At 42.4% G+C, this 13700-nt stretch overlaps 1 protein-coding gene across 2 annotated transcripts in view; it reads left to right on the forward strand.

Annotated features, from left to right (window-relative positions):
* Ryk (receptor like tyrosine kinase) overlaps window positions 1-10550 on the forward strand; it is a 78142-nt gene extending 67592 nt beyond the window's left edge. For both annotated transcript variants that reach the window (XM_038323950.2, XM_038323951.2), the window contains exons 14-15: window positions 8225-8361; window positions 9490-10550. In XM_038323950.2, coding sequence (XP_038179878.1) covers window positions 8225-8361; window positions 9490-9601 — 249 coding nt within the window. In that variant the 3' untranslated portion in view covers window positions 9602-10550. The remainder of the gene's footprint in view (window positions 1-8224; window positions 8362-9489) is intronic.
* Window positions 10551-13700: the final 3150 nt, after the last annotated feature.

The following is a 13700-nucleotide window of genomic DNA, read 5'->3' on the forward strand; positions in this document are numbered from 1 at the left end:
TTACTTGCATGTATGTCTGGATCCCCTGGAACTGGACTTAGGGACAGTTAGTTGTGAGCTGCCATGTGGGTGCTGGGAATTGAACCTGGGTCTGGGTCTGCTAGAAGAGCATCTCTTAACTGCTGAGCCATCGCTCCAGCCTCAGCAAAGCTATTTTAAAATCACACTTATGATCACATACTTTCTAGGACTCCTAAAGCAAAAATAAACTGGATGAGTGGGATTCGAGTTAATGTCATGCATATCTAGACGGTACAGATAAGCAGAACGAATGGGACTCTAGTTAATATAATGCAAATCTAAACAGTACAGATGGTGCCTCTTCAGGCACTGTTCAGACATGTATTTTTATTTAACTAGAATATAATGTATGAATGCTGAATTACTGAATGAAACTGCTCTGGGCTACTGGAACATCATGCTTTAAAAAATTCTCAAAATCATACTTATAATCACTTATCTTTGCAGTCATGATATTTTATAAAACTTGTGAGCATTCATATTTGTGTAAGATCCTGTCGGACTCAGAATGCCGTTATACCAAATACTTTGTTTCTATTTTTTGACAGCCTTATTTTTTATTATTTAATTTTTTCACTTTTTAATTGAAAACAGATTTTTCATATACAGTATATCTGAGTGAGGTTTCTATTCTCCCATTGTCTCCCAGATCCTCCCCACTCATCCAACTCCATGCCTTCTTCCTCTCTCTCTTAGAAAACAAACAGCAAATACAAACAGACCAAATTGTATCAGATAAAACAAAGACAAAGATAAAGCATAAGAACACATGCAGAGACACACACACAAAGCAAAACCCATAAAAATACAAAATCAGAAATCATAATAAACAAAATATACAAAAGACCAGTAAGAGTTTTTTTAAAAGGCCCAAACAAAACAACATGAGACCAGAAATATCAGTGAGTTTATTTTGTGTTGGCCTACTGCTGCTGAACATGGGGCCTGCCCTTAACTGTTTCCAAACCCAGTGAGATCCATTGCAGAGAACTGAATTTTTTTCCTTTGTAAGCAGTTATCAATCAGAAATAGCTTCTGGGTTAGGGATTGTGTTCACTTTCACCTCTCAGTCCTGGAACTCCATCTGGCTTGGACCTGTGCATGCTGCCACATTCTTATGGGTTCATATGTATGTCAGTCCTCGTGTCTGGAAGATACTGTTTCCTCGCTGTTGTCTGTCCCCTTTGGCTCTCATAATCTTCGTGCCGCCTTTTCTGCATAGTTCCTTGAGCTCTGAGGAGACAGTCCAGTTAGGACTAAGAATTCCAGAGACTCGCTGTCTACACTTTGTCCAGCTGTGGTTCTCTGTAGTAATCCCATCTGTTGCAGGAGAAAGGTTCTCTGGTGATGGCTAGGCAAGACACTGATCTATGGGACAGGTAGAATGTCATTAGGAGTCATTTTATCGCTATATTATTCCTTTAGCATAACAATAGTATTTGGTTTTCTTATAAGATTATGGTCAATCTAATCTCAGGTTCTTGATCACCCACCCAGTATCAGGCATGGGTTCTATGTCATGGAGTGGGTCTTAAATCCAGTCAGATAGTGGTCGGCTACTCCCACAGTGTTTGTGCCACTATGGCACCAGCGCATCATGCAGGCAGTAACCATCGTAGATTTCAGGGTTTGTGAATGGGTTGGTGGTTTTACCTTTTTTTTCGGTAGTGTGCCGTAAACACTAGTCAGTAGGGGTGAAGACACTTAGTTAGGCACCAGTGTGACTTCTCTATGTTCAGTGAGTTAATGTAGGTGTTGTCTTCAGTGATAAGTCCTTATCAGCTTGTGAAGAGCAACCAATAACCCTGGCAATAGCATGAGTTGATTGGGGATTTCCATGGGGCCCCTTTGGCAGCAGCTCAACTAGATGTAACTCTTTCCTGTTACTGGAAGTTTCACTTGATGGTGAAAGATGTCTAGTTGGGGGGCATTCTCTCTTCCATCATTTGGTGACTCCATTTAGATTTCTTTTGTGTGTGTGTGTGTGTTAATGGTTTAATTTAATTTTTATTAATTTTAGTTTATTTTTTTAATATTTATTTATTTATTATATATACAATGTTCTGTCTGTGTTTATGCCTGCAGGCCAGAAGAGGGCACCATACCCCATTACAGATGGTTGTCAGCTACCATGTGGTTGCTGGGAATTGAACTCAGGACCTTTGGAAGAGCAGGCAATGCTCTTAACCTCTGAACCATCTCTCCAGCCCTTAATTTATTTTTTTAAATGGTTTTTCGAGATGATGCTTCTTCCTATGTAGCTTTGGAGGCTGTCCTGGAACTCACTTTGTAGAGCAGGCTGACCTCGAACTTAGAGATCTGCCTGTCTTTCATATATGTATATATTTTAAGAAATTTCTATTGTGGTAGGTTTCCTCAAATGGCCTAGCTTTATTTTGTTTTAATTACTATGAGTTCAGTAATGGACATCTTGACAGAATTTTCTAAACTCACAATACCAATCCCTGTTTTGACAAGGTTTTCACTCTTACAGTTCAGGCTGGTCTTAAACATGAAATCTGGCTTCAGCCTCCTAAGTGCTAGGATTGCAGGCATGTGCTACCAGGGTTTAAGTATTATATTTTTGTCTTATTTAAAATTCTTTTTGGTTGGGCTTAGCACATCATTATAAGAATGTCCCTTGGTTACATTTAAAGTGGCTAACTCTTAAAAATGTTCAGATTTTTCTCTTTTAAATTCTTAGATTCATCTCATGCACAAATTCTCTCATGCACAGATACCTTCTTTAAGTGTCTTTTGCCTTGAATAATTGGGACTAAAGGTTATGTCTTTTTCTGTGACTATGATTGCCTATTAGTGTGAAAATTCTGCCTTTCAGTTTAGGGCATTGAATATTGCTTTAAATTCTTAGAGATTGTTAAATGTTACATTCTAATGTTGGGGTAGAAAATGCCAACAACTCCATGAACACAGGCAGAGTTCATTTACCTCTGTGGGTGGAGGGGAGGTTTCATTTATTTATTTGTTTGTTTGTTTGTTTGTTTGTTTGTTTTATTTTTCTAGGCAGAGTTGCTCTGTTTATTTATTTTTCTAGGCAGAGTTGCCTGGCTGTTCTTGGGAATTTGCCCTGTAGACCAGGCTGACCTTAAATTTAGGGCTCCACCTGCCTCTGTCCCCCAGGTGCTGGGGTTAAAGGTGTGTTCCACCCACCATGCCCAACTTAGGAGGTGGGTATCATGCCCAGCTTAGGAGGTGGGTGTCAGAATTGTACTCACTATCGTTTTTAGAGGTTGCTGAACAGTTTTCACCATCATGTACTAAAAAAAATTACCCTCACCCCCACTGGAGTGTGCATGTGTAAAATGCACACTTTGTAGGTGTGTAAAATGAACATTTGTAGGAATAAGGACCCTTTTCTCCCATCCAAGTACTAACCAGGCCCAACCCTGCTTAACTTCTGAGATCAGACGAGACCAGGTGAGTTCAGGGTGGTATGGCCATAGACAGGACGCTTTTCTTTCCTTGAAAGAACCTTAACAGTTCTGCATTTCTTTGTAGTTAAGACTTTTTCATGATCTGCTTAGAAACACATTGTTTTTTGTTTTTGTTTCCTGTTGTCATAAAAGTAATATATTGTTACTGGGTTTTATTTTTGTAATTCTTACTGAAAACTTCCAATATTTTGGTGCGTTAAGAGTCTAATGGGGAGGCTGGAGAGATGGCTCAGTGGTTAAGAGCACTGCCTGTTCTTCCTAAAGGTCCTGAGTTCAATTCCCAGCAACCACATGGTGGCTCACAACCATCTGTAATGAGGTCTGGTGCCCTCTTCTGGCCTGCAGACATACACACAGGCAGAATATTGTATACATAATAAATAAATATTTTTAAAAAAAGAGTCTAATGGTATTACCATCATCTTTTAACTATCAGCTTAGGAAATGCCCACTACCAGATTCAGCTAATTATGAATGTCTCTAATCTTATGTGATTTCACATAGGCCCTTTGAGGGCTGTCTGGGTATTGTTCTTGTTCAATATTTTCGTCAAATGTAGGTACAAACACAGATTTCTATGACTTTTCCTGTATTTGAAAAAAAATTTTTGATAGATTCCTCCTTTGAATTATTTAGATAATTGTAGTAGCTAACATAGTTCAGCTGTCAAGACTCTATCCCCAATTGAGGGCTGAATGCAATCAGGAAACCACAGTTGAGAGTTTTCACACTGGTTTTCTTGTCTTTATGGTCCTACATTGTGTTTAAAAAGCATTTTCTTGAGAAAAACAAATCAAGGAAATGACTCCCGTGCTAATCTTACCAGTGTGATTTACAGCCGTCTTTTACCGCATTTGAACCGTTTTTACGCCACAGGGCAAATCAGATATGCCCCAGTGCCTTGCTGTTTCTTTGTAGACATTAGTGGGCATTTCCCTAGGAGGAAAAAAATCTGTGTTATCCAGAGCTTGCATCTGCATCTTACTCCTGTTTGCCCAGTGTTCTAGAGACCATTGCCATGTACTGAGCAGACTCACTCAGGAGACCCTCAAGGTTCACAGTATTTCCCTGAGAGCTGCCTTTGGAACGCTGGTGGTATCTCAGTGAAGGCTGGAGTTGCTGGAAGGTGCTTATTATTTTTAAAAGTATAGAATGCTTTTTGTTTTATGTTTTCCATTACTAAGGTTAGAGTAGTGCTTAGAGGATTGTTTCCCTCATGGCTGCAGGTTTTACACACCAGCAATCTTGAACCTATTATTTAAGTTTCCAATTTTCATTAAGAGAATTAATATAAAGACACAAAGAACAACACAGAGATGAAAAGATGAGTTTAGACTTCGTTTAAAAAACAGAGATTTACTATTCTTGATGCTAAGATGCTGTTTAGTTGTATTATTCTAACTTTAGTTGTCCTGATATTTCCTAAAAATGAGCACTAGCCGGGCAGTGGTGGCACACGCCTTTAATCCCAGCACTAGGGAGGCAGAGTCAGGTGGATCTCTGTGAGTTCAAGGCCAGCCTGGTCTACAGAGCAAGTTCCAGGATAGCCAGGGCCACACAAAGAAACCCTGTTTTGTAAAAAAGAAAGGAAGGAAGGAAGGAAGGAAGGAAGGAAGGAAGGAAGGAAGGAAGGAAGGAAAGAAGGAAGACCAGTTCTAGTATTTCCGGAAGTGAGCAATTGCCCAGGCAGTGTTGTCTGTGGCTGCTGCCTTTCGAGATCTCATGGGGCTCTGAGCATCTCTCTTCCTGGTTGCTTTGAAAGCTTGTTCTTCCCCTCTGCTTCATATTCCCTTGGAAGACCCTGATGTTCCGATGAAGCCATGTGTATCCGTGTCTAAGGACTTAGTTTTACTTGCAGCTACAGATTGCTGATTTTCAAGGTTAAGTGGTGTCTGAGTAGGTTATGGCTGATAGAAGACTGGGTCTCTTAAGACACAGGCTGTGTTCCTCATAGCGCTGAAGCCTGGGAAGTCGAGTGTGAGGTCTGGATCAGAACGTCCTTGCTGCTACATCTTTACATGGCACAGGGAGGAGTGGGGTCTGCTGAGGTCTTTATAAGGTGCCAATCTCACTCCTGGGGTCTCCACCCTCGTGGTGTCAACTCCCCCAAAGCCCTACCTGCTAACTCCATCACACTGGGGTCAGGAGTTCAGCGTGTGTGTGGCGGAGGCGCACACACAGAGAGTACATCATGTTCTGCTACCAGGTCTTCTGATTCACATCCTTCTTGTGGTAGATTGCTGTCATTCCTTCCTAATAGTCCTAAAAGCCTTATAACTCATTTGCCTAAAATCAGAATCTCGTCAGATGTGAGTCAGCCTCAAGGTAAGATTTATGCGGAGGCAAATTTGTTTTCAGCTCTAAGTTTAGGAAACCAAGAAAATTGCTGACTTTGAAAATGCAGTGGTGGGGTGGGTTTAGGTTGGTGTATCTGTCTCCAAAAGGATAAAACAGGAAAGGAAAAACAACCACAATACAATGTCTGACTTAAAAAAAAAAAAAGCCAAAGCCCAACAAATGCAATGATACTTTAGACTCCTGTGATTCTCTTTAGCTCAGAACCTTGCCATCCAGTCCAGTGGTAACTTCACCCACAGCTGCTCACAAAACTTCCCTGGTGGCTGTCTGCCAGGGTCCAGCCAGACAGCGCAGAGCATGGAAGCGTATTTCATTGCACTACTTTCCCACTGAATATTCATATTTATTTACTGTCAGTCAGCTGACTGACTGCTATGCTAAAGACAGTCTGATGTTTCAATCGGTCACATAGAAGTTCCATCGTCCAGTGGTTCCAGCCTTGTGCATTAAGATGAAAACAATTGCATACTTTCTGACAACCCATGCCGTATTGTTAATGGAAAGAATAGCTTCATGTCTTTCATCTTAAATGGCAAGATCACGAGTGGTGTCCCAGCACTTTAGGAAGCTGAGGAAGAATTGCTGGAGTCTGGGATCAGCCTGGGTTAGAGAGAGAGGAGTGTACATATACCTCCCCCCAAAATAGAGAAGAGCATTCACCTACACCTCTTACTTACATGACCTCTGTCAAAGCAACCCCAAGGTCAGATAGCTGTGCTGCTCACTGTGAAAGGCCGGACCCTTTGGCTTTGATGTTGAGGAAGTGCTGCCTGCTCCTTAAGAGTTTATAGCATTGTGTAGTGGATTGAATTATATAACCTCCCCACCCCAATTCTCCAAAAGATGTATTGAAATCCTAATCCCTGTAACTAGGAATGTGGCGTTAAGAAACACGAAGGACTGCTGACCAAAGAAGCTAGAACTGGAAAGGAGATCACTTTTTAGAGTAAATTTTAATGTCATTCCATTGTTATTTTCATAGATTCTGCTAAGAAATGTGGCTGTTACTCACTAATAGGTTGAGTATCCTTCATCCAAAATGTCAGGATTTTTTTCTAGACGTGTGTGTGTGTGTGTGTGTGTGTGTGTGTGTGTATGTGTGTGTGTGCGTGCGTGCGTGTGTGTGCGTGTGCATGTATTATAGGACTCAAGTCTAAACACAGTTTTATTTTGTGTAATATTTTTAATGATTTTGTTCATGAAACAGTTTTATGGTATGGAAATTTCTTTATTGTCATGTCAGCTCTGTAACTTGGATTTTGGAGCATTTTGGATTAGAGATGTTCAGCCTGCAAAAGCTTTTATAAAAAAACAAGGAGACGTGTATTTTACCCACTGATTCCAGATTTCATTCATACTGAAAAGCAATAACCTCAAGTTCAGTGCTCTGTGCTTGGACTCTGCAGAATGTATTTGCCTTGTGTTCCCCACTCCCCAGTTTTTCTCTCACTCACTGGGAAATGTGTGGTTGGGAAAGCCACTAATTTCACCTGCTTTCTCACCTTATGAATCTTAGCTCCCCATCTGAGCTTCTCGAGTTTGTTGTGCAAACTGAATGTGACTGGAAGCTCTTGGCAAAATACTGCGAGAATTCTTGAGCTCTTGGCACACAGGCATTGCTCTCTTTCCCTGGCTTCAGCTGTTGTGTGTTCAGTGTTCACAAGTGACAGCAGGCTGGAGACTGTCCCCACCCAGACCTTTCCCGGTGGCATGCCAGTAGCTTTGGGTGCACTTGGAGCTTGTCTTCAGCACATTCTCCAGGAGCTACTGTGCAGCAGGGCTGAGCTGAGAGGGGAAGGCCTAATCCGTCCCCCAGTGCTCCTGCTGCCTCTTCATAGGTTCTGTTCTTACTGACCGTTCCCCTGCTGAATTGAGTAAGTCAGGGTGTTTCCATCTACTGACCGAAAGTTGTAAATAGAGAGCTCATGGTGCACCCCAGTGACAGAACAAGTGCTTTCGTGCGCTATACCCGAGTTCCATCTCTAGCTCTGCAAAATAAGCAAATCAGAAACTCAAAACTTCTTACAGTTTATATAATCTACGTATTTCATTTATCGAGGGTGTTCTGTCCATTTAAGTTGTTTTCCATTTCCCAGCATGATTAAATAATTTGGGGGTAGCATGATTTATAGCCAGTGGTAAAAATGGCTTATTCCAACAAACATAAATTACTCAGAACAAATAATACCAATATTCATATTAAAGAATAAATTTATTAAAATGTTCTTTCTTATCCCAGCCAGCAAAACTAACCAGTGTGATAGATTTCTTTTATGAACACTATTCTCTTTAAGAGTTTGTTCAGCTGCTGGTTTTGGTCTATAGCTTGCTGTAGACACCAGCATCCAGTTTTTAAATGTCCCTTCATTATGCTGCTATTCCTCTCTTAGTGGGCCTTTGGAGTGACACTGTGGGAGCTCATGACGCTGGGCCAGACGCCCTACGTGGACATCGACCCCTTTGAGATGGCCGCTTACCTGAAAGATGGTTACCGAATCGCCCAGCCAATCAACTGCCCTGATGAACTGTGAGTGCTTTGGGTCTTGGACGTGAGCTTTGATGCATTTACTGTATTATTATAAAAGTAGGAAAACAAGTTCCTGTGTTCATACAGAGCCTTGCCCCTCGAGAGTGATGAGTCTTTAGATGTGACTGAGACCTGTGGACAACTGCACAGTCACTGTTGAATGCCTTAGCATCTTGTATCAGTGGCGCATAATCTTAATTACTAAGAATTGGTCTGAGAATCTAACATAATAGTGAGGAAACTCACAGGATATTATTTCAGTTTCCTGACTTTTGTTTAAACAGACTGTTTAACAAGATCCAGTACTTAGAAAAGCCTTTTTGGGGGTCCAGATTTGGATGCCCAGCACCCACTAAAAGGACATGTATGGTAGTGTGTGTCTGTGACCGTACCACAAGGTGACTGGAGACAAGCAGATCCCTGAAGCTTGTTGGCTAGCGTTCATAGCTGCATCTATGAACTCAGTAAGATATCCTGTCTGAAAATAGAAAACAATAGAGGCAGTACTCACTGTTGTCCTCTGGCCTACACACATGCATACAGCCACACAGACATGTACATAGACCACACCAGAGATCAGAGACAGAAAGACAGATATATTTCTCTTTGTGATCTTGCCTTGCCAAGCGTCAGTGATGCTTCAGGAAGATGCTCTGGGCTAGCGGGTGACAGGTGCTTCTGACCTCCTGCCTTCATCACATAGCTGGCCTTCTCCATCATGGCCGTGGGGTGCACAGAGTCTGGGAAGTGAGTGCAGAAGTGAATGTTGTCTAAGAGGCCCAAGAAGGTTTCTCTGCCAGTTCATCAGGAATCCTGATTTCAGTTAACACTTCCTCAGAGTTCTTCTCCCTCAGCATCCAGGATGACACAGGCTGTTGTTCTGTGTTCTGTGTGTTTACAAGAAACTCTGCACCTGCTGTGTATTTTGTATTCTCAGGAAGAACTGAAATCCATGTGTGTAATCCAAATAACTCAGCTTCTTTTCAATTCTAAAACTGCTAGCTCATAGTCAGACTAAGTGATTGTTACTAGGCTGTCTTCTCCACAACCACATTTGAACAGAAAACGTAGCTGGCGCAGAACTGACCGCAAGACCCTGACTAGCCTTGTTTCCACGTCACTCCGCAGGTTTGCTGTGATGGCCTGTTGCTGGGCCTTGGACCCGGAGGAGAGGCCTAAGTTTCAGCAGCTGGTCCAGTGCCTCACAGAGTTCCATGCCGCCCTGGGAGCCTACGTCTGATTGCTCTCCCAGACCCACAGCTCCGAAGAAAGTGCCTGTTGCAGATGCTTAGCACAGTGCCTGCAGAAGCACCTGTCTCCCAGAACACCGTGCCTTAGGAATGCTTTCAAACCTGAACTTCTAAAGACAGACTTCATGTGGAGTATTTTCTAGATACCACTTTTATTAGGTTGAACTGAAGGGGTTTTGTAAATTTTTTGGCCAAAAATTTTTTTAAATATAGTTACTTTGGACTAGGGGGTGCATTCTTAAAAAAATAAACAGTTTTAAAAATTGTTTAGACACAGATATTTGGAATAGCTGTCTTAGTGCCAACTGCTTTTATCTCTATGTTTTACTTCACTGAGGTGATATAGGTGACTCACCTTTACAGCTGTTTTAATATTTTTCTCACTGCTTTTGGGAATGGTTTGTCTTCAAAACATGGTACTTTTCTTAGGAAAAACAGCATAAAAAATGCCTGATTTGCCTTATACAAAGAAAGACAGTATATCAGCAGAAGGAAAATTGAAGAAAAGGTAAAGAGAAAAATTTAACAACAACAACAAAAGCCATAGTGCCCCTGCATAGAAAATTGCTTGTTTAGTGAACATGGCTCTGCTCTCTTGTCTGGGGAAGAGGTGGCTGCGTTCATCACATCTCAGCTTTCCTGTGAGCCAGAAGAAGGCTGGGGCAGATTCACAGAAGCAGTGGTGACCTTATTTATTTTTGCTCTCTGGGCAAGGAGATGATACAGTTCCAGAAAGTGAACCCTCTCTATGCCCGCGGTTCCCTCTGTGTGCACCTGGGCTTGTGTACACAGAGCTGGCGCTTCGGTTGCTGTGGGCTTGGGTTGTTTTGTTTCTAGTTTAAATTGGTAATTTTTATGCTTCTCTTCAAAGCTGGCTTAAGTATAAATTTGTTTTTTAAAACACTTGGAAAATTAAAGAACTCATTTTATACAATGGTATTCAAATACTGCTCATAATGTGTGGTTGGTGGTTGTGTCTTGGAAGTCTTTGAACATGCAACTGCTGGATAGTTGTGTTTGATCTCATGAGAGTGTGCCTCAGTTCCAAAACCCCTACAGGAGGGCAGCTGACTCTTACTGGCCTCTGTGGCGTGTGAAGTTGGAATTAGTATTACAAGGAAATATCACATGGAGCCGTCTCTCCAGAGCCAGTCGATGGCATGTGTTTTCTTGACCTAAGGGAGAGTCAAGTGAGCCTGTGAATTTACTGGGCGGCCTACAGCGGCCTGCCTCTCTGTCCTTCCTCTCAGGGCTGTGAGGAAGAACACAGGGCTGTTATGTTAAAATAAGCCTTACGAATGAGCAGAACATCTGAAAAACAGCTCCCGCAGTGCAAGCTCCCACAAGCAATCAGGACCTTGATGTCCTACGCACAGTGTCCCTCACACAATCTAATATGCTAATGTTCTGCCCACACAGCCTAACGTGCTGGTGTTCTGTCCACACAACCTAACCTGCTGGTGTTCTGTCCACACAGCCTATCGTGCAGATGTTTTGTCCACACAAAACATGCTGGTGTTGTGTTCATGATGCGCTTCATCCCCACATGTCTCAGTTTTAAAATGTTTCTTTTGATGTGTTTGTAACTTGGAGATGCTTTGTGAATAACCTACATCTTAAAAGGCAGTCAACAAATCCTAGGGTGTACATCACTTTCATAGAGCAATCAGCTCTTCCCGTCTTTTCCAGCATTCAGTGCACTCTTTCTATCGTCAGATGAGAACAGTGTTTAGAAGTCACAGTTCAGTGTACAAGAATTGCTTTGAGAAAAAAAGGCAGCTGGGTGGTGGTGCACGCCTTTAATCCCAGCACTCAAGAGGGAGAAGCAGGTAGATCTCTGTGAGTTTGAGGCCAGCCTGGTCTACAAAGCGAGTTCCAGGACAGCCAAGGCTGTTACACAGAGAAACCCTCTCTGGGACTGGAGAGATGGCTGTAGTTAAGTCTGCTCACCTCTTGTCTAGAGCGCCTGAGTTAGGATCCCAGAACACAACAGCAGGTGGCTCAGTCACCTGGAACTCCAACCCCAGGGGATCCCTTTGACTTCCAGAGGTGCCAGGCACACACACGCACATGATGTCATAAACTTAAAAGGCGTGCGTTGCACGCGCGCACACGTGTTTAAGGTAAAGTGAAGACGTGCTTCAGTTTGCTTTGGGTTTTGTTAAGCTCTTTTGCATAGGCACATGTACGTGCTCTTTTGGTTCAGTAGGTTTTTCTGCTGAACTATTTGGAGATAGTGACAAGGGAAGAAAAGGACAGTTCCAAGCTTTCCACAGCTGATCCTCCTCCAGTGGCTTGTATACCTTGTGACTACTGCTGAGCATTATCTCTCCCCACCCCCAGAAAAACATAAGTGTATAAAAAAGGAGCACGTTGATAGAGCACCAGAGACAGCCGTAGGCTGTCTTTGCTGACAGTATTCTTAAAATTTTTTGGCATAGCATCTTGCAATGTAGCCCAGGCTAGGCTCAAAATTTGCAGCCATCCTCCTGCCTGGCTAAAAGTAAAACCACCATGTCTAGCTTAGTAGTATGGACATGTCTAAAGTAGTAAGGGCATCTCTGAATCTATAAAAAAAATATTAAGAAATAAGCACAGTTTGAAAGTTATCATCTTGGAGGCTGGAAAATGGCTCAGAGGTTAAGAGCACTGGCTGTTCTTCCAGAGTCCCTGAGTTCAAGTCCCAGCAACCACATGTTGACTCAGAACCATCTATAATGAGATCTGGTGCCCTCTTCTGCCATGTAGGCAGAACACTGTGTAGATAATAGATAAATCTTCTAAAAAGTTAACTTTAAACAAAATTTGGAGATACTTTCCATTTGGAGTCAGCGTTTCTGGTTATCTTTTTTAGGTTTTGACCTTTTTTTTGCATCCAAGAATTAGCACAGGTTATTAGGTGGAGACCTACATCAGAGTGATGGCAACCAAAAAAAAAAAAGTCACTCCACAGCATCTCAAAGGAGGTGGGTTCCAGGTCCCAAATCCACAGATGCTGAAGGCTCCTAAAATGGTTTCTCTCTAGGTTACCAATAGAACGTGAATAGTTGCCCTGCTGTGCTCGTAGGGAACACTGAGTTGAAAATCCATACATGTTTAGTGCAGTTTCCCAAATCTTCTTGGTCTAAGGTTGGTTGAGTTCAAAGACATGGAACACAGGGCGGGCTAACTGTAGTTTTATCATGAGTACACATGACTATTAGGCATTCTAGAAAAAAGAAATTTTAAGAATTATTTATATTTTATGTGTATGAGTGTTTGCCTGCTTGTATGTACTGTGTGCACCGTGTGTGTGCCTGGTACCTATAGAGGCCAGAAGAGGGTGTCAGATGACCTGGAACTGGAGTTACAGATGAGCCACCACATATATGCTGGGAATGGAACCCGGCTTCTCTGCTAGAGCAGTGACTGCTCTAACCCCTGAGCTATGTCTGCAGCTCAGGAGTTAGATTTTGTTGGGTTTTAAAAAATAGCTTTACTGAGATATAATTGATAATTGAATTCAAAGTAGGTGGGTTTTGATATGTCCATTGTTGAATGGTCATCAACCACAGTCTAATTCAGTTTGTCTTTGGTTTTTTTTTTGTTTGTTTGAGACAGGACCTTCCTTACAGTGCAGCCCAGGAGGTTCTGACTGTGGCCCAGGTTGGCCATGCATTCCTCCTGCTTTAACCTCTTCAACACTGGAATAAAGTGGGGCACCATTGTGCCTTGTTCTCCATCTCAGACGTCACTCCTGAAAGAAACCCAGTGCCCATTTGCAGTCGCCCACATTCCTTTCCCACTTCCTTTAAGGTTTATTTATTATATATACAGGATTCTGCCTGCATGTATACCTGCAATCCAGAAGAGGGCACCAGATCTCCTTGTTGATGGCTGTGAGCCACCACATGGTTGTTGGGACTTGAACTCAGGTCCTCTGGACAGGCAGCCAGTGCTCTTCATCTCTGAGATCTCTCCAGCCCTCCTTTCCCACTCCTAGCCTTAGGCAGCTACTAATCTGCTTATCTCTATTCTGAACTTTCCATTATGAGGTGTCCTGCAGTATAAGATCTGGTAGTAGATATAAATACTCTTGATCCCCTAGTG

The sequence above is a fragment of the Arvicola amphibius genome, chromosome 3 (assembly GCF_903992535.2).
Source record: "Arvicola amphibius chromosome 3, mArvAmp1.2, whole genome shotgun sequence".
Taxonomy (NCBI): Eukaryota; Metazoa; Chordata; class Mammalia; order Rodentia; family Cricetidae; genus Arvicola; species Arvicola amphibius.